Source organism: Thermobia domestica, chromosome 9 (genome assembly GCF_964235325.1).
Source record: "Thermobia domestica chromosome 9, izTheDome1.hap1.1, whole genome shotgun sequence".
NCBI lineage: Eukaryota > Metazoa > Arthropoda > Insecta > Zygentoma > Lepismatidae > Thermobia > Thermobia domestica.
In genome coordinates this window covers 162,693,032-162,715,054 of record NC_137462.1, presented here as the reverse complement: position 1 = coordinate 162,715,054, position 22,023 = coordinate 162,693,032, and the positions used below count along the sequence as shown (strand labels likewise).

Below are 22,023 nucleotides of genomic sequence, written 5' to 3'. Positions count from 1 at the left end.
GTTGAGGAGGAGCAGTTCGGGTTCAGAAGAGGCAAGGGCACAAGAGATGCAATTGGATTATTAAGGGCGATCAGTGAAAGATTTATAGAAAAAGGGAAAGAGGTGTATGTTATATTTATTGATCTAGAAAAGGCTTTTGACCGCGTGAATTGGAAATTATTGTTGGGAGTTCTAACGAAGATAGGGTTGGAATGGAAAGATAGAAGATTCATAAGAAACTTATACATGAACCAACAAGTGTGTGTTAGGATAGGGAAGAACTGACGGAAGAGAGTGCAATTGGAAGGGGAGTTCGACAAGGATGCTGCCTCTCTCCAACACTATTTAATGTCTATCTAGAAGAGAGTGAAAAAGAGCCTAAATGATGATGATGGCATTTCCGTAGGAGGTAGAATGATTAGATGCATAAGATTTGCAGACGATATGGCGCTTGTTGCAGAATCTGAAAAGAAAATCAATAAAATGTTAGAAAAAATGAGAAAGGGCTTTGAAGAATATGGATGAAAATAAATGTTAGAAAGACAAAAGCCATGGTGATTGGAACGAAGGGGTCGGTGTCAAATATAAAAGTAGGAGGGGAGAAAATAGAACAAGTGAATAGTTTTCGATATCTGGGTAGTATTCTTAGTAATAACATGAAGTGCGAACGTGAAATAAAAGCAAGGATAGGAATGGCGAAAGAAGCCTTTAGGAGGAAGAAAAGTCTGTTTTGTGGGACCTTGAATAAAGAGTTGAGAAAAAGACTCATAAAATGCTTCGTGTGGAGTGTTGTACTGTATGGGGCAGAAACGTGGACATTACGTAAAGGTGATGAAAATCGACTGGAAGCCTTCGAAATGTGGGTGTGGAGAAGAATGGAAAGAATTAGTTGGGTCGAGCGGAAAACGAATGAGTGTGTGTTCGAAATGGTGGGTGAGAAAAGAACACTTTTAGATATTATTAGGAAGAGGAAGAGAAACTGATTGGGACATTGTCTAAGAAGAGATCATGAGGGACGTCCTAGAGGGCATGGTGGCGGGAAAGAGAGGGAGGGGCGAAGGAGACTACAATTAATGGATGATATAAAAACAGAAAGATCATACGCGAAGACGAAGAAGTTAGCGGAGGACCGTGGAGCATGGAAGCTTCTCAGCTGCGGCAAGTGACGATGATATCATATTTAATTTTATAACAATATTATTATCATACTTATTATAATATTTATTTTAAACTTTATCATCACATCAGAGAAGGACAAAAGACATGCAGAGTGTAGAACACGGAAGAATTGAGGAAAAGGATAGATGAGATTAAGTGGAATCAGGAGAAGGTGTTAATGTTTAGTGTAGATGTTAAAGCCATGTTCACCAGTATAAGAAGGGATTATGTCATAAAGACAATAGAAGAGGAGGTGGAAGGGAAAGTTATACGTCAGTGGAAAAAAGAGAAAGTCATAAGAGCGCTTAAGATTTTGTGGGAAAATAGCTATTGCACAATTGGAGAAAGACTAGTGAAGATAAAAGAAGTTTTAAGCATTGGATCCAAGCTGAGTCCAGTTCTAGCGGAAATAGTAATGAACAAGTGGGAGAAAAAAGTGACAGAACAAGCAGGAGGAAAGTTAATGTTCTTTTGCAGGTATGTTGATGATTGTTTAGGAATATGGGCAGGGAATAGAAATCAGCTGGAGAAATATGTTGAAAGTATAGAAGACCAAGAGAAAGGCATAAGGTTAGAATTAGAAGTTGAAGAAAATAACTCTATCAATTTCATGGATATGAAGATAGAGAAACAAGGTGAGAAAGTGACTACCAGTTGGTATCAGAAACCGTGTTGGGCAGGTACTTATTGCCACTGGAGAAGTAACATAGACAAAGCAACTAAAAAGAATTTCATTAGGAACATGGAAAGGAAGATAGACAACATCAACAGCGAGGAAGAGGGAAAGAAAAAAGATTTGGAAAAATTCTACAAACAACTGAACAATAATGGATATAGGATAGAACAGTTTAGGAGAAAGAGAAAAGAAGATAATATGAATAGGAAAGAAGAGGAAGACGAGAAGTGGTATGGAATTCAGAGCATAGGCGAAAAGACCGAAGTGCTGAAGAAGTTATTAAGAAAAGGTGGTGTGAAGACTTATAGAAAAGGAGGAGAAACTTTGTTGAAGTGCATAAGGAAGAAAAGGAAAATCATATAGAGGAGCAGGAAGAAGGAGTAATATATGAAGTGAAGTGTAGTGAATTTGACATGAAATACATAGGGGAGACAGGGAAAGGCTTATGGACAGATTAAAACAACATAAGGATGATGTTAGACTGAAAAGAGATAATAACGCTATATACAAACATGTGAAGGAAACGGGACACAAAATAGACTGGGAGGAGGCTAGGGGTTTAGAGAGAAAGAACAGGATGATTATTAGAAAGTGGAAAGAGGCTAGAAGAATAAAGAGAACAAGAGAACTTAATGAATTGGACAAGCGCTATGAATATACACGAGCAATGGGAGAAATTGTTGGATGTGATAGAAAAGGAACAAGAAAAGTGCATATAGGCTATTAATATTTATTTGTTTAAAAATATTATATTATATTATATATATATATTTAGCTATTTATTTTTCTATTTGTTATTTACTTTTCTTTGTATGTCATCTGTTTAAAGAACTGTTAGGAAAAGTGAAAGGGCTCGTTATATTTTTCTGTTGGCGCGGAATTGCCTTTATCCTCATTGGTTCCCTCCGACCAATGAGAGAAGAAAGGGCGTGGCCTTTCACTTTCTCGTGTATATAAGATCTGCTGTCACCTGTCTTTTCTCATGAGTGTTTGTGTCTCATGAAGAGGACGTTAGGCCTTTGAAACTGTAACACATTGTAAGTATAGTTTTTAATATATTTTATTCTGCTCTGGTCAGAACTGTGTTTTATTTGTTTATTTCATTCTGCTCTGGTCAGGATTGTGTTTTGTTTGTTTATCATCACCTTTATTTATTTATACATTTCAACGACGATAAGGCACATTCGAAATTTGATTTGTAAGTTATTTAAGTCCTTTTTCAGGTACATTAACTGCTTGTTACAAGTTAATAATTATTTACTTAGGCATCATGGAGAAGGTTTTGAAAAAGATGTATATGATATTCATATAGTTGTTCATCGCACGTAGAATGATCGGATATAAGATATAGTTAAACAAAATATAGATTAAGATTGAAATATCGATAATAATCAGAACATAACATTAAGACATTTGTTGACATAAATTGAGTAACTGCGATCATAGACATGAACTCAAAGATTAAATAACATAAAATAAAATACATTAAACCAAATTACATATTCAAGTTACATATCCATAAAATACTTTGTTTTTCTCTTTTAGAACAAAATGCTATCTGTTATGTATCATTTACATTAACTTTATAGAACTCAAATAAGGTACGAATAAGAAACAAAGCTATAACGTTATTTAAAGCAAAATCACTTGAATACGGTCTTTTCGAACATCGGAATCCCAGTCTAAGTTACATGACCAATGAATTTGTATAGGCTGCATTGAAAGCCATAAACCGGAATACAGTCTTGCGCGTTATTTACATCTACAGTTCTTTGTTTCTTACTTGTATTACTGTAATTCCTGCCATCTGCGTTTCTGAAAAATCGTATTATTTCGGTTGTGATTGAGTTGTATTATCAGCCAAATTAGGTTCAGTTCTTCTTCGTTTTACTGGAGGTGAAATATCGTGCCTCCTGATAGTTCTGTATTTATCCTTTACATGACATCCACGGTAATCTGTCCTGCCATGGTTACTGTTTCTTCTGTAGTTAGGCTCGGTTACATTACCGGTACATATGGATTTAACATCACCTTTTACATTGGGATCACACTTTAGTCTCACATGGACACTTCGAACGTGATTTCGAAGGTTAGTTTGATTCAAGCTAGCACTGTATTGCACCATTGATGGATTTTCAAAACTTTGCAATATCAAGCTTAAATTATTAAAGTCAATGTACTGCATCAAGTTCTGTGAAAACATCATCGGATTGTTTACTAACATCATTTTGATCTTTTCGTTGAATGAACAATTCAACAGATTCAATTCAATCGACCAATCAACACAAGCACTAATAGGAACACACGTTTTCTTTCTGCATTTCACGAATATTGGTATCAAGTTACCTCCTGCTACATGAACCACAGGATTAATATCATGTTGAATATATTGTGAATACAAGCAATCAATAGCATTCACTAAACGAAAACGGTCGTAACTTTTCACACTTTGATGCATACCGAAATCACCATTACACGCAGCATCCATAAGACAATCAAAAGTATGCGACTGAGAGGAAAAGTTAGGACAGTCTGTTTCAACCAACACGGCAGTATGCTTTTGTGAAAACTCCGTAAATTCCACTAACGTAGATTCAAAGTTTGCTTTCTCCGTGGTTCCTATAATGCCTACTGAGTCCTGGACCTCGTGGAATCTCTGCACTATCTATTTCATCACCTGATTTAATTGTTCTTGTATTTGGTCCCATTTACCGTCGTTGCGTTTCTGCAACTGCTCTAGCTTCTCGTCAAACTTTTGAGCTTGTAGATTCATTATTTTTCTAACTGTTCGAACTGTAGATTCATTTTTTTGTCTAATTTCTCAAACTGTTGATCACTACGTTGAGCTTGTTCCTGAGCTTGATCCTTAATTTGTTGTGATATCTGTGTTAAAATATCCATCAAGTTCTCTGGATTCCTTTCGGTCTGGATAGATTGGATATCCGTCGCTTCACTATTCGTCGTACTCATTATATTTCTGGGTATTGCTTGTCCATTTCTTAAAATTGTAAAATTATAAAATGAAATCTTTAAGTTTTACGTCCCACGTTTATGCCGGTTAGGCTAAAGGAGACGGTGATGATGAGAGATGAGTGAAATGGTGGAATGAAGAAAGTGGGAGGAAACGGGAGAACCCACGAGCACGGTGTTTGTCCACCACGAAGTTCACAAGGCGCGAGCTAGGATCGAACCGGGGACCCCAAGCACCGGAGGTGAACACTCTACCACTGAGCCACCGCGCCCCCAATTGTAAAATTAATGTGAGGCTCAATGGTGCTCGTTTTACTATTCTTCGAACGATGCACTTTTATTTTCTGAGCCTCTACAACATACATTTTTTATCTATTTTCACAATTCATTTAATAATCAAAATTCAGAAGTGTACATTACGTTACCCACTTATCCTTCAAGATGTCTACCTCTATACAAAACTGAATAGTTTTATTTATTTCTTGGTTGTCCTGACAACCTCCTATTCACAATCTCATTTTTTAAAACAATTTTTATATCTTTATATATTAACATTATAACAACACACTATATCTGTTTCTTTCTCTTCTTCTAATAGTATAATCAGCCAGCCTAGTACACATTTAAAATACCTTATGACCCACAAATATACAACGTACCATTGTATAGCGACCATGTTGTCATGATACATATTTGCCCCAAACAAACTTAATAATAATTAAAACAAAAAAAGAAACATGAGCCCAAACGATTTGGGTTTTTCTAACTCTGGCTTCCGAAGCTTTTAAGATATTGAGGCACTAATTTTTAACAAAAAAGCATTATATTTATTGGCAACTGTATACAGGCACACTAATGGTTAACCGAGAAGTATCTTATTGTTCCTCTTATTAACTTTGCTTGGCTTAAGTGATCTAATTCTGTAGTAGATATCGGTGTTGAGGTAGATTCGTCTTGACTTTGGTGTTTAATATGCACGATTTAAGATAGTGACAAAGTAATTACTTCTGACTTAAGTATATTTTTAACTTTATATTATAAACAGTATATATATATAAAACAGCTAGTACCGATATCAAGAGTAAATATGCGTACCCAGTCAGGAAGTATATTGCGTAGCGCATTGGTTAGCGCACGATACGGTATGTCGTAGTCCAGTGCTTAGTTTTCAACCACTGACGTTCATATTCTTATTAGTATTAGCAACGCATCCCTCGCGTGGGACAACCAGCTTTGTCCTGTCCTAAGTCGGTTAGATAGCTTTCGTGGACTTTAGTGGCTACCTAGCACAGGTTGATTGCGCTTTTCGCAAAGATATTTTTTAGCATTTATTCTGTTAAGCCACGCCAACTAATAAACAAAAGTAACTGATCAAAAATTGCAAATCGCCCGCCGAAGGCATTGTCAAGTTCTGGTTGTTAGGTTATGTTACGTTTCGTTCACAGCACTATCCTATTTGGGAGGAAGAGGGAACGCATTCACGGAATATCTTCCTTTAGCACGATATGCAGAAAAGGTTTTTTTAATGTACGTATTGCATTACTTGTACAGATCTTTTTCGTGAAGATGAGTATAAAATACGAATCAACTTATGTGCTAGGTGGCCACTATACAGCACAAATGCTATCTAGCGGAGTCGGAGCAGGGACGAAGCAGTGGAGGCCGAGCGATCGCTAGGAGATACATCGTAGGAAGCAGGCGCGTCAGCGACGGTTGGTATACGGATAAAGGAGGAAAATGGAGAGATACTTTATATAGCACAGACCTCATTACATTCATTAATTCGTGTACTTCGCACAATTTTTGTACATTTTCCTCGTTGTCTGTATTTAACAGCACAAGGCAAAACAGCGTTAAATCACAGCTCACCAGATATGCGTCATTTTCTCAATATAGCTCCTCCACAATGGGTTAACCTTACGGATTAACGTCCGCCATAGCAAAATAGATCTGTTTTCACTATCACCAATATTCACCATCAATCTTGGTATATTTTAATTTCACCATCAATCTTGTGAATATAAGATCTTCAGTGTTAATTATTTCACAAAACTTAGCTGAGCGAGGGAAGGGGTTTAGAAGCCTCGCAGGGCTCGTTTAAGTATTGATTCTTAGGAATGTTCTGCACAAAGTGCACTCTTATCCATTACTCATAAATGGACCCTAATTTCAATCCTATTCTTATTCTATAATTCTACAACATCCAGTCACCAATTCTTCCCAGTAAATTTTGCTGATTTTCATTTATCGCGACGGGGCTTAACGGAACTTAGCCCGTTATTTTTATGGCATATGTTCGAACGCTAGATTTATATACAAAACATACAGCCATCCTAAAGTGAGTATGCACGAAATTGACCCAGAAATGTAGCTTCTTTAAGAAATACATTCTAATGCAATAACAGTGAATTTTCTGATGAAAGCATTCAATGTACTATTAACGCTATCCTATTAAAATAGGATAGCACGAAATAATTTTTAGTTTCCTTCATGGTGAACTAGTACTTTTTATTTTATTCGGTAAATGTTTAGCAGACGGGGCCAGAAGTACGTATAAAAAAATGCAAAATTTAGGGGAGAAATGAAAGTACTTAGACCAGTGCTTTTCAACCTTTTTTCCTCGCGTATTCCTAAACACAGTGCGCCACCAATTGTATACCTCCGAAGCTGTTTAAAAAAATTTAAATCGAAAAGAACTTATAAACTCAATACACATCTTTTGATTAAAAACAGAACCCAAAAAAAGGACAATCAAGTGTGTTACTCAAAAGACTATTTACAGGGGGATAAAATGCACATCCGAAAAAAATTAACATGGGAACTTCAGAGCATACGGGAGACATCCAGTTCTACTGAGGGGGATTTTCCCCTTATTTTCCTTGATAATTCGCACACTAAGAAAATGTTAAAAATTCAAAAGCTAGAAGTAACCTGTTAATGAAATGACTGAGCTTGTTTCCGGGACGCCAACTCCTCGATTCTTGGTCGAATCTTCAAGCGTGCGAGAATCAGAGCTGATTCTGGATTCAAGAAATTTGTGTGTTCCATTTTATTGATGTTAATGCAGAGAAACCACTGGAAGGAAAAATTCTCGAACTATGATAATGCAATATTGGAAATATGCTCATTTTAGGAATATGTACCCTAGAAACACCTTCGCGTACCCTCGGTTGAATAGCACTTAGACTTAATCAAATCTAACCTAACCTAACAGATAACCTAACCAAAACTAATCTGGGTGCAGTTTTTAATTTGCCCATTTAATGTCAAGAACAGAACCCAAGGAGCCACTGCTAGGCTTCTAACCCGTTCCTACTTCTACTGTTACCACTATCCCTACTCCTACTACTACTTATACTAAGGATCCGTATAGTAAAACTGCACGCCAATCTGAATTTACCTCAACTAACGTAATAATAATGGAAATAAGCGAAGTTCTATCATTTTTCAAAAATTATGCCGGACTCCTACATTAATGTAATCTAACAAAAAGTAACCTAACCTTACCTAATGAGAACAGAAACTACCGAAATTTAATTTAACATATATTAGAAAATATAGCTGGACCCCTTCTGCTCATTTTTTTTTTTTTTTTTATACTGATCTACACGTAGGTCTCTGAACCCACAAGGAATATGTAACAGTGCAAGGTCTATTTTTATAGATAAACTTAGCGTTATTACTAGATTGGAAACATTACAAATCCTTGTATACAGTTTCTTCTCAAGTATTTATATCAGTTACTACTTAAATTTTCTTATTACCTCGTATTCTTCAAATCAGAATAAGCTTACAGACTACACCTCTTCATCCTCTTTTACAGGTTCAGGTTCAAGGTATTTTCCTTCCTTCTCTTCGGAAGTTACAAAACAGTGATGCCAATTCCTTCAGAACCGTTTTCCCTTCACAAGCTTCAGAATTTCCCTTTTCCGGACAAAATTTCCCTTCATCCAAACCGTTCAAGTACTGTATTTAGTAAACATATTTTTAATCGTTTTTGCTTCCACCCCTCACCCCAATCTTATAACCACATACAAGCAGATACCTGACAGCCTTCCTTTGAGCTTACGCAAAATTTGAACTTGATTTGTTGTTTAGGTATCTAAGGCGTCGCGATAGAGGAGGGGGAAGAATATGGAAAGGTGTAGGGTAGGACCTATGTTAAAGGTGCAATATCTGCATTTGCCTGGTGTGACTGTGGAAAAACCCTATAAATACCTCGGTCAGGACGGACAGCCTAAATAAATCATAAAGAATATAAAATAAATATTATGTAAATTTAATTTTTTATCCTAGATATCATGATAGATTTTAATATTAATGTAACCTAAGGTACAAAGAAAATATTAAGTATATATTTGGCATGTACTTACTTAAGAACAGAACTCCCATATTTACTGAAACGAATACGAACAGTTACAAAGAAAACTCTAGCTGCTACTGTCTTTGGCTGTACACGAATGTTCGTAAGCTTTGGAATGTTCGTAAGCACAATACAGAGTTCAGAGATGCGGAATTCTTAAGAATTTATAATTGTGTGCGCACAGTTACCAGAAAATTTGTAAACTTACACAAACACACACATACTAATGACCCAGTATTCGCCCATATATACATATTTACATTCACGACACGCAGATTTTCTTCTCTTACTTCGATTAATCCTCTTCATAATCAATTTTCTGGTTGGGAAAAATATCTTCTGATTGGGAAAACCAAACTGTTATAATAGTTGGAGTGATAATTTAATTGAGAAATATTTAATCTTATTGCATTGCATTTAATTCAACAAGAGGAAGATTAATTTTTATAAAAGATTTTAAATAAGCATTGTTGTAATGTTCCGAATTTAACTGAATATATTGATCGATGTGTAATGTTGATAAATATTAACGAATGCAAAGCAAGATAACTTGTGAGAATTTATATGAAATATGTGCAACGGATTATGTTTGGAATAAATACAACGTTGAATATATACTGAATTTTAATGAGATTAATCAGATACGTAAATACATTCAATCTATAAATGATTGAAGAGAGGTTCAAATTTCCCTGCAATATTGAGAGATTACAAGCAATTTCCCTTTTTCCCTTTTCTCTAAAATGTACTCAAAATTTCCCTGCACCAAGGGAAATTTCCCTTCAATTGGCATCACTGTTACAAAAGAACAACCAGTGCTGCCACAGTCCTAACTCTGGAGTGGGCTGAAACGTAGTACCAAATTGAAACAAAAAGGGCTGAATTCATTGTTTTATACCAGTGTAATACATGGCTCTACAACACGAAACTAAAAGAGCCAAAGTTCTAGAACACTCCCCCTCTTCCAAGAGTCAAAATCAAGAAAGAGCTCTTTTTAAAAATTAGCCTACTCTTTAAAAACATACAAATAGGAGAACCCTGAAGAACCGTGGAAGTAGATGAAACTTTTCTCGCACGTAGGAAGTATAACAGGGAAAACAGTTATCATCTTCGGTATGTATTGAAGAAAACTCAACGCACCTCTATTTCAAAGTGACAAATAAACCAAAACGGTATTATGGCCATAGGCTATATGAAAGAATTTATAAAACGAGAGACAAATCAATTATCTCCGAATTCGTGTGTAAACATTACAACACTATGACTAACATCGCATTTTCAATTTCCATTGTGGCGACTACCAATTTAGAGCCAAAACTGCTGGTCCAATTTGAAAAATCCTAATATTTAGATCGAACACTTCATTTGCAGCAAATTGCTCCTTTTACATTTTTATCAGATCTCCTGACATAACAAACTTGGCTTATGGTGATGGGCTTTTGCTACACCCTATATATATATAAACCTCCATTAATGGACATCTAAGTAATATTGACACAGTTGTTTTGTCCCATAAAATTATACGAATTATTACAGATTCCTCTATATCACAGATACTGGAGACAGTCTTCTGCCTCCTCCCTTTCCCTCAAGATGCTACTAATGTATTATTTTATCTCTTCATAATAGACAGGAAATATTCTCAATTCAGACATATTTAACAAAAAAAAAAAAAAAAACTTTGTCTTTCTGTAATTAAAAAAAAATCCCTGGATGGTGCAGTAGAAAAAAATTTCGTTTAAAATTGTTCAACCGTTTTCAGGCGATGATGACAAACAACGTCAATTTCAATGTGGAGAATAAACCGATTTTTTCCTTCGAAAGCTGAATTTTCTAAGACTCTGGGACATTTTTCCACCTATTTTAATGAGGAATTCAGATGGTTTCTTTTAACTTAAGGAATTCGTGATATACTAGATTTTTTTTACATAAATATTGGACAACCAGTGGGATTCATACTTCACTCTCAAGAAATACTTTAACTCAAATGGATTCAATGAATAATATTTTTCCTAATTTGGATTTGTTTTAGGTTATATATCCATTTAGTTTGAACCGTAATTTTTTTTCGTTTCTCATGTTCAAATTCAGAATTTTCCAATTCTTCTCCATGTAGGCCTATTATTATTAATTTTGACAGAAACTCGAGATTTCGGCCTGCGAGCTTTAGCCAGTTGAGATTTTGACCCTCGGGATTTTTTCTCGATGATGTTTCGCAGGATTTTGTCCATATACGCTATGAATTGTTACAAGGTAAGAACCACAGTGTCTGATTTACTTTGGTCATCACTTGATTCATTTACGATAGCCCATGATTGGATTCTGTAAAATCCTATGCAAAATAATTGAGTGCCTAAGACAGCAGGAAGACTAAAAGTAAACAAACAAAACATGTTAGTGAACTTTTCCTAAAACGAAACCGAAATGTAGTATTGAACTTCGTTTATTCTATACACTATCATGTTGTATCGTGGCGGACAGATCTCATTGATCAGGTAATGGCGACTGCTTTGAAACAAATGCAGAGTATCAAGAGTTAAATCTGTCATATCTGTAGTTTCGCTTGGAGGAGAAGCAAACTTGTGAACCAAAGATTTGAGAACAACTCAAGTTATTAATATAAACTATGACGAAGATTATTGACTTATATCATATCATCATAAAAGAAATACGAAAGACGTTCTGAAACGAAGAAAAATAACGTAAAACTTTGCAACCGGAGGCAAAGAAACCTAACGTAACCAGACTAAAGACGAATCAGTTACCGCATAGTGATCGTGGTTCAGTGGTCAAGGCGCTCGACCAATAATTTGGAGGTTCTCGGATCGAATCCCCTTCAGTTAAGTACTTTTTTTTTTTACTTTAGGATTTTTGATGGCAATTGATCGGCGATGACACACATTTTATTATATTCAGATATTTGAAGACTCGTGCTTCAATACTTGAACTATCAAATCTTCAGGAATAATAATAGTAATAATATAATAATAATAATAATAATAATAATATAATAATAATAATAATAATAATAATAATAATAATAATAATAATAATAATAATAATAATAATAATAATAATAATAAAAATAAATAATTTCGTAGAAGATTAAAGGCTAGGAGCTTATTATAGCTCAGGTTATACCTTTACAAGCAGAAACATGACATCTGACAAGAATATTTCGATTTTGTTAAATGTTGCCCACGAGAAGAGGAATTTCTCATCTCGTTTCTAAAACAAAAAAACAAAATCGAGACGAGAATTAACATTTTACATTCGAAAGTATAGCGACAACCATCAACTTTCCGTTTTTTGTATTTTACAGCACTCAAGCGTCGATCTTCTTTTTCTAACCAGCATTCTCCAAATGATTAGTATCTGGCGTTGGATGTTTAGGCCATTGGCGTTGTCATGACTGCCTATACCCCAGTTCTTGCTCGATTTTTGTCAGAATATCGTCTTTCTCAATGATTGGTCGCACGCTGCAAGGAAATTTTAGACATCGAAATCTCTGTAACGAAAGCGACTGAACCATTTTTGGATTTAATGCATGTCTCCCAAAAACACCGTACCACGCCTGCGCAACACTTGCCTTTTATCAAAATGAAATTCTAAATGCATCACAATTTTGCGGAAAGTTCATTCATCTTCACAACTCAATATCTTACGTCTGATTATAAGAATTCTGACATGTTTTGCTATTATCTAGTAATTTCACTGAACAACGGCGACTGGGGAAACGTGCCGATTCCAGGTATCTGGTTAAGGTTTCCCATCTCAGTAAAAGGGAAGAAGCTTTCGGATAAGAGAATGGCATCAAACTCAAGTAGTGACTTAACACGTACTGTTGGTTCCGGCTTGCGATACTGGAATATCTCAATATTTTCGCGGTTCCTCTTTGATAAAGCAGTTACCATTGAACAATAGAATTAGCTAGGGTTGGGAATGATCAAGAGCCCCTTTGGCATGCCTGGGACTCTCAGATTGGGTTGGACTCTTTCGGGATGTAGTCAAACCGTGGGATGCAATAGCTAGTGCTTGAACAGGTGGGAAGTCAGTTTGTCTAATAATGCTCGAGCATCATGTGTGCATAGTATGAAAGGATCTGACTAGCAGGATCGACTCGACTAGTAGTTAATTGTAGGCACTTAGCACTTTGGTCTGGCCGCGTATTGGGCATATCCCACGCCTCTTGTGAAAGTATAGGAGTATAGGGGTTTCATCGCCAAGGAGAAACAAGGTCAAGGCACACACTTGAAGATGCACATCGTGCATGAGGGCAACCTAATCCAAGGATGGGGAAACAACAGACTGGATCTTCGAACGCTGCCAGTCTTCAAAATAGGCTGGCTGACCACAGCACGACAATGTGTCATGCGAAATATGTGATAAGAGACCACTACATCTCTTATTACTTGTTATTTTTAGTATTCAATATTGTAGACACCTGAATTCCAAAATTAAAATATCGCAAATGAACAAACCCATTTTAACACATAAATTATTATTTAGTCTATGTCAATGTTCCGGATATATTACAATTTTTCATAGTTTAACAGATATTGAAATCGAATGTTATTGTAAACAGGGATCTGAATTACTGTTTTGGGGATTCTGAATCAATGACTTCAAACCAGTGAATTCTCTGTCAAAGGGGCACGTTACTTTTCCGGTATGATCAAATATCTTTTAGCTGAGCTTCCAGTGCTGAAACGGAGTTAATACATGACAAAGTTCAAAGCAAATCATTGTGAGAATAGCTGAAAAGCTCCAGCTCTCGAACCAACCTCTTTTCGTCATCGTGAAATCATTCATTGCATTTGAAATATTAATCATTTGGAAGTGTAAGTGATGGTAGCACTAAAAGTTTCTTCTTTACAGGACATTGATCGAACCATGGTGCAGCCAATTATCGAATTCACCAAGAAAGAGTCGCGGAAGGAAAGTTGCATGCTAGGCTCACTGGGTGTACGTTGTCCTTCATACTCCACTGTGAAAGAAATGATACTCAAACTTTAAGCGTGATGAATTTTCAACAGAAGATGGTGAAAGGTATGGGAGGCTAGTGACAACCTCAGCTCTGGAAAAAGTTGATCAGGATCATGACCTGATTTTGAGTCATAAAAGAATTTAACTTCAAGCGATTGAAAGACTTTGCACATATCTAAAGAATGTGTCTGGTCAATAATCCATGATCAGTTTGATACGCACAAGCTTTTCGTGAAATGGGTGCCCAAACACCTGAATGCCAATGAAAAATTCAAATGTGTGACATCCAATTTGAGTTTGGGGTATTTTATGAACTTCAAGGCCGATTTTTTAAATCAGTGAGTTACCCAGAATTAAAGTTGGTTCCATTACTTTGACTCTGAGACTAAACAACAGTCATGCGAGTGGTGCCACACAGGATCTCCAAGATCAAAGAAATGCAAAGCATGGAGGTCCGTAGGAAAGGTCCTTGCCTCAATATTCTGGGATAAGGATGATGTTTTATCAGACTACTTCTAAAGGGACAAACCATAACAGAACATTACTGCAGTCTTCAGGCCAAGTTAAAACTATTAAAGGAAAGCGCCTGGGAAAGTTGAAGAGAAATGTGGTGCCTGCCGCATAATGCTTCCGTTCACAAGGCTGGGAGAACAATGGACTTTCTTAAGAACCTATAGATATCAGTACATGAACACCCACCTTACTTCCTAGACCTTGCACGCTCTGAGTAATATCTCTTTCCAAGATTAAAAAGTCTGAAAGGACAGATAGTTAGCAGCTGTAAGGATGTTATAACAGGTGCAGAACGGTTTTCTGCAGACCAGAAAAATTAATAATTTTTGAGGGGTTAGAAAAGTTGGAGTCACAATGTGCCAAGGGTGTTGACCTTCAAGGAGAATACATTGAATAGTCTGAAACTTTCGTGCCTGAATCTAAAGTCCTTCTGAGTCTGTTCGAGAATTTATCAATCCCCCTCGTAATTAATTTTAGTATTAAACTTCATACAAAGCGTTGAACTCATTGTCTAAGATTGGTTTGGTTGGAGGAACAACTGAACGTCAGTGTATTTTATATTTTCTGTTTAGAGTTCAAGGATAACCATACTCTGACTAAACCAGTTGTATTCAACACCTTCCACGTGCTACAACGTATTGCTTACGTTTATAGTTTGGTGTTTCTTTTACCCATAGGCGAGAATAATCAAGACTAATGAGATGTACAGAAATGTATATTACATAATTTCATTTTGACAATTCTCAAATTTAAGCAGAATGATTCAACAAAGTTTAAGAGGAACGTATCAATATACCAATAACATGAACCCCTATATAAGATAATAAAATCCCGTCATAGGTCAATAACTAACCACGTGACCATATTAATATTTAACAATGATTTACCCGAAGAATGGGATAAGTCGAATCTCCCAATTTTCTACAACGATACATATTTATATTTTAAGAACAATTACAAGTTATTGATTAGATAATTACCAAAATTTAATTGTGAATCACTTCCAAAATTTAAGATTAATGCACAAATATACCTGTGTCTTACGAAAAGTAATAAACCCTGTACTCATATAAGATAATAAAGCCGTATCAAAGAAGATAAAATAGATTAATAACCTTCGAAATTTGAATATTTGGACATTTTTATACTAATAAGAGGGAACAAGATAGACACCAAAATTTACAATGGGTTCTAGGAAACGTTTACCGGATTTTGTTATTTGGTAATTCCCAAATTTAAGAAATGGTTCAATGTACCTCAACAAATTTTAAAAGGGAGCATTAAAGTATACATGTACTATAAAGGAAATGAACTCCTGTACATATCCATATAACGTGTTAAATCCGTATCAAGGGGTCAATCACTTCCAAAATTTACAATTTTGACAATATTTTATCCATGGAAGAGAACGAGATAAACCACCAAAATTTATAATGGTATTTATTTAGGCTCTGTACTATTATACCAAATTTATAAATTGGCAATTTTAAACTTTAAGGGGTGGTCCAATGTATCCCTCCTAAATTTTCAAAGCACCTATATCTTAAGAAAGAGAATAGACCTCTGTGTACGTCCATATAACCATATAAGGTAGTAAGACCTCATCAAAGGGATTAAAATGGATCAATAAGCTAACACGTGGTCGTACGAATTTTTGGCATTTTTACCGTAAAAGGGAACGAGATGGACCACCCAAATTTATAGTGATACACATGAGGGTCCTATACTATTATATCGAATTTTTAAATTGAACAATTACCAAAATTTGAAAGGTGGGCCAATGCACCCCTCCCAAATTCTCAAAGGGGTACGCCAATGTACGTACATCTTAAGAAATAGTATAGACCCCTGTACATGCCCATATAACCATATAAGGTAATAAGGCCCAATCGAAGGAAATAAAATGAGTATAAGCGGACACGTGGTCGTACGAATTTTTGGCATTTTTTTTACCCATGAAAGGGGACGAGATAGACCACTCAAATTTGTAGTGATACATATTGGGGTCCTACACTACTATATCAAAATTTTAAATTCAGCAATTTCCAAAATTTAAGGGGTGGGTCAATGTACCCCTCCCAAATTTTAAGAAGCATGCATGAATGCCTATGTCTTATGAAAGAGAATAGGCCCCTGTACATGCCCATATATACCATATAAGGATCTCATCAAAGGGGATAAATTAGGTCAAAAACCGAACACGTAATACAACGTATTGCTTACGTTTATATTTTGGTAATTTTTTACCCATGAAAGGGAACGAGATGGACCACCCAAATTTATAATGGTATATATTAAGGTGTTGTACTATTATAACAAATGTTTAAATTTGACTATTTCCTAAATTTAAGGGGTGAGCCAAGGTACCTCTCCCAATATTTTAAAGGGATGTACCGATATACCTGTCTTATGACAGAGGATGGACCTCTGTACACTCTCATATAACCATGTAAGGTAATAAGACCTAATCATATAGGATAAATTAGGTAAAAACCTCCGAAATTTGAATTTTTGGTAATTTTTTATCCATGAAAGGGAACGAGATGGACCCCCAATACTTTTACAGGTACATACCCTGGTCCTAGGTTACCATATCAAATTTTCAGATTTGGCAATTTTCAAAATTTTACGGTGTGGACCAGGGCCAGGTAGGGCTGGGCCAGGATACCCCTCTCAAGATGTAGAGGGTGTGGTCCAAGGTACCCCTCGCTCATTGAACCCAGGCCAAGTGCATTGACCTTTGACCTATGACGTCAGATAGGACACAGGGGTAAGTGAGACCAGCGGTCCCCAGTACTACTACTACAGCCCATCTTTCCCCTCTCCGCCCCATCTGTTCCAACACCTTATCTAACCTTTCTACTACTCCGTACGAAGTTCTAGCTCTCTTGCGATCGCTATCTCTACATAGATCACTTGGACCCGATAACATTGGTTTTCTCTTTCTCAACAAAACTGATTCAGTTATTGCGGTTCCTCTATCTATTTTATTCAATAAATGCTTCAAGGAAGGGTATTATTCCACCAGTTGAAAACTACCTACGTGACCCCAAAATATAAATCTGGAACATAAGATCATGTATCTTTCTATAGGCCAATATCTCTTCTTTCTGTAATATCAGTTATTTGCGAAAACATATTCAAAGACAGGTTACTTAAATTCACCTCACCTTACATACACACTTCTCAGCATGGCTTTCTACCGAACACCTCAAGTCTCACAAACTTAAGTATTCTTCTTTCTTGTACAGTTAAATGTATGAATAATAATGCTCAATTAGATGTTATTTACTTTGATCTCTCCAAGGCTTTTGATTCTGTCAGTTACGTTCACAAGTTTTCCAATAGGTTTAATGTACATTTATTTATTTATTTAATTATTTAAGAAGAAGAAGAACACAACAGGTTATTCTACCCAATTACAGTGTTCATATCAGAGTTACATAGAATCAGAGCCGTAGCTAGAGATTTCGGCGCCCGGGGCAAAAAGAATTCGGCGCCCCTCTACACTCACCTTACAAAGCTTTTTTTTCAAACAAGTAAGAGAAGCAGCTTTTGTTGTTATGCTAAAATTTTATCAAGCTTCTTGGACAGACCATTGCAACAGCCAAAAGCGATCATTATGTATCCTTTTAGAAATATGAGCTGCTTTCATGATGCTTATTTTGTACTTTCTGTTTAACTTGAGAAAACTACTTTTGGTTGTATACAAATCCATTTGCAGAACAGTTATGGAAAGAGCATGGAGCCAATTCTCCTACGCCAGGGAAACCGTGTTAGACATTTAGCTGGTGGACGCGGGTAGTGGCGTTGGAAATATCCTGTTTCCCTGAGCATAGCAGCAATGTCAGAAATCGAGCCCAGGCCTAGAGGTCTCAGAAATGGCCAGGTTTTGGGCTCGGGTATCTTTTATTCGAATGTTAAACACGGAGTTCTTGGACGCGGGTAATGGCGTTGGAAAGATCTCTGTCCCCTTAGCACATCTGTTATATCAGAAATGGAATCAGGCACTCAAGGCCCCTGAAGCTTTTGCCTTGGGTCCCTTCTATTCCCTATTAAACATGAAGTTGTTGGACGGAGTTAATAGCATTCGAAAGGTCTTGGTCCCATGAGCATAGTGGTGATATCAGAAATCTAATCCGGATCCCGAATACATAAAGATAGGTCCTGAAATTTTGGGCTCGCGTTCATTCTATTCGACTAAAAAACCGTGGGATCCTTGGGCGCGGGTGGTGCCGATGGAAAGGTCTGGATTTCATTAGCACATTGGTGATGTCAGAAATGGAACCCGAAGCCCGAAAAATGAGGTTCCGAAATTTTGGATTCGGGTCAATTCTATTTGCCTATTAAACATGGAGTTGTTGGACGAGGGTAGTAGCGTTGGAAAGGTTTTGGTCCCTTGAACACAGTTGTGACGTCAGAAATCGGACCCTGGCCTCGAAGTCTCAGAAATGGGATCTAGAAGTTTTGGACCCAGGTCTCTTCTATTCCTCATTTAAACATGGAGTTGTTGGACATGGGTGGTGGCATTGGAAAGGTCCTAGACGTCTGGGTACAGTGTAACATCAGAAATCGGGCCCTGGTCTCAAAGCTTCAGAAGTGAGGTTCCCGAAATTTTGGATTCGGATCCATTCTATTTGCCTATTAAACGTGGAGTTGTTGGACGAGAATGGATCTGGATCTTCTGAGTAGGAAAGGTCTGGATCTTCTGAGCATTGCGGTGATGTCAGAAACCGGGCATCGGGCCATGAAGCCTCAGAAATGAGGTCCCGAAGTCTTTGGCTCAGGTTCCTTTTATTTGCCTATTAAACATGGAATTGTAGGATGAAAGTGGTGGCGTTGGAAGTCTTTGTCCCTTGAACACAACGTTGATGAGAAATTGGTTCCGGGCCCCATTTTTTTTTATTTATGTCGTAAACCTTTTGTCTAATTTGATCTCAATACCTGATTGTGCAAGATAAAAGCATATTAATAGCTGAATTGATGGGTTTATCTCTCGCAATCAAGTATTGAGGTTGAGCCATTGCAAAAGTTTACAACACAACCCAAACTTCGGGACCCGTACCTAATTTCTGACATCACCGGACTGCTCAAGGGGCCAAGACCTTTCCAACGCCACCACCTGCCTCCAAAAACACATTGTTTAATAGCCGAATGTAAGAAACCCGAAAGCCATATTTCGGTACCTCATTTCCGGGACCTTGAATCCAAGGCCCAATTTCTGACATTACCTCTGACAGATGATCCGAACCTTTCCAACGCCATCATCCTCATACAACAATTCATGTTGAATAGACGTATAGAAGGGGCTCATGCCCAAAACATCGGGACCCCATTTCTGGGATCTCATGGTGGGGGCCCGGTTCCTGACCACCACTGTGCTTAGGGGAACCGGATCTTTCCAACGTCACCATCTTCATGCAACAACTCCATGCTTAAATGAGAAATAGAGTGGACTCGAGCCCAACATTTCGGAACCTCATTTCTGGGGCTTTGAGGCCAGGGCTCAATTTCTGACATTACCGCTTTCGTTAATCGACCCCGACCTTTCAAACGCCAACACCCTACTACAACACCATGTTAAATAGGCAAATAAAAGAGACGCGAACCCAAACTTTTGGGACCTCATTTCTGGGGCCTCAGGTCCTAGAGCTTTCCAACACCACAATCTGTATCCAATAACTCCATGCTTAAAAGAAAAATAGAATGAAGCCGAGCTCAAAATTTCGGGACACCATTTTTGGTCCTTTGAGACAAGGGCCTAATTTCTGACATTACCACTGTGCTCAGACGACCCGGACTTCAACTTAAACCACCCATGTTTAATAGGCGTATAAAAAGAGCCCGTGCCCAAAACTTCGGGACCCCATTTTTCTGGAGCCTCATAGCTGGAGCCCGGTTTCTGATATCACCACTGTGCTCAGGAGACCCGGACTTTTCCAACGCCACCATCTGCATTTACTAACTCCATGTATAACACGTCTTCCCTATTGTAGGAGGATTTTAATGGAATTTTCTTCAGGCTCTTTACAACTAATTACAACGTTTCAAACTATCCATAAGAAATAAAATTTTAATACATTAGAAACTATGTTCTTTTAAAATGTTCAAAATGGGTGACTCCCTTAACGAAGTTTGTATATGCGACTTGTATATCTTTCTTAATCATTTTTCAAAGTTTATTAAATTCGCGTTTATGTAAATCTATATTTGACTTTCCAAGTCTTATCGCTTTGCGGTGACGAGATTTCATTTTAATTTTATTTATAATGTCTAGCGTGAACCAGCTAGGACAGTTTCCCGTGCTCTGTTTCTTTTTCGGAATGCATTTGTCAAATATATTATATAAGGTGGAATAAAACTTTTCAACAGCGCAATCAACGTCAGTAAAGTCATCCAGTACCTCCCACTCTACCTTTCCCAATTCGTGATATAGTTGATTGTAGTTTGCCTTACTGAAATTATAACCCATTACTTTACTTTGACTTCATATTTTTACCTTATTGTTCTGTTTGATTTTAATTAATAGCGCAGGGTGGAGTTTATCCTCTTTAAGTACGGGGGGTTCTTCTCTCTCAACCAGTACATTATATAAATTTGTTAATACCAAATCTAGTGTTCTACCTAAACTATTCTGAACATCATTGAATGATTTCAAGTCGTATAATGACATGAAGTTATTTACAAAAATGTACTGCTCCGGGGCGCTCACGAAATCGAAACCCGTACCTTTAATGTTTGGTAAATTAAAGCCACCAAGTACAAGAAGGGTGCAGCCTGGTTGACACTTCGATTCAATGTACTGAAATATTTCATCATATTTACAAATGACAGAATTTGGTGGAAAATACACAACACATATATACATTGTTACGCTCTCCCCACTTACTTTCACCAAAAGACAGTCTACGCCATTATTTAGGTCATCATTATATATCAAGTACACTTTATATTTATTTCTTAGTATTGCAAGCATTATCCCTCCCCCCTACTCTTGCCGGTTTTTCTGTCACTACGGATTAGTGAATATCTGGCATCAAAGAGTTCTGAGTCAAAGATACCCTCATGCAACCACGCCTCTGTTATTGCGAAGAAATCGTAGTTCGTTGACACACTACAATAGAAGGATTCAGTTTTGCCTCTAGCCCCCCCTCACATTCTGATAATACACACTTGGCAAATTTCTCTCTAATCACCAGCTACTTAAAGGACCGTAAACAGATAGGTTTTCTTTCAGGGGCGACTTCTAATCCCCACCTGTGATCTCGGGGGTACCTCAGGAGAGCGTACTTGGGCCCCTGCTATTTGTCCTGTATATGGATGACCACTACTCTCACTTATGAGCTCATCCTAGTGGCCTTTTGCTTTTTGCTGACGA

The 22,023-nt window shown here is 37.0% G+C and overlaps 2 protein-coding genes across 3 annotated transcripts in view; one reads left to right on the top strand and one right to left on the bottom strand.

Moving 5' to 3' along the window:
* Positions 1 to 8,671, bottom strand: part of Aven (Apoptosis and caspase activation inhibitor) — a 48,259-nt gene extending 39,588 nt beyond the window's left edge. For both annotated transcript variants that reach the window (XM_081772108.1, XM_081772107.1), the window contains exon 1: positions 8,548 to 8,671. The gene's annotated coding sequence lies outside the window, so the exon portion shown is untranslated. The remainder of the gene's footprint in view (positions 1 to 8,547) is intronic.
* Positions 1,316 to 6,711, top strand: LOC145661071 (uncharacterized). Its single transcript, XM_081726512.1, has 2 exons — positions 1,316 to 1,817; positions 6,620 to 6,711. Exons 1-2 carry the CDS (start codon positions 1,316 to 1,318, stop codon positions 6,709 to 6,711), a joined length of 594 nt encoding a protein of 197 aa, XP_081582638.1.
* Positions 8,672 to 22,023: the final 13,352 nt, after the last annotated feature.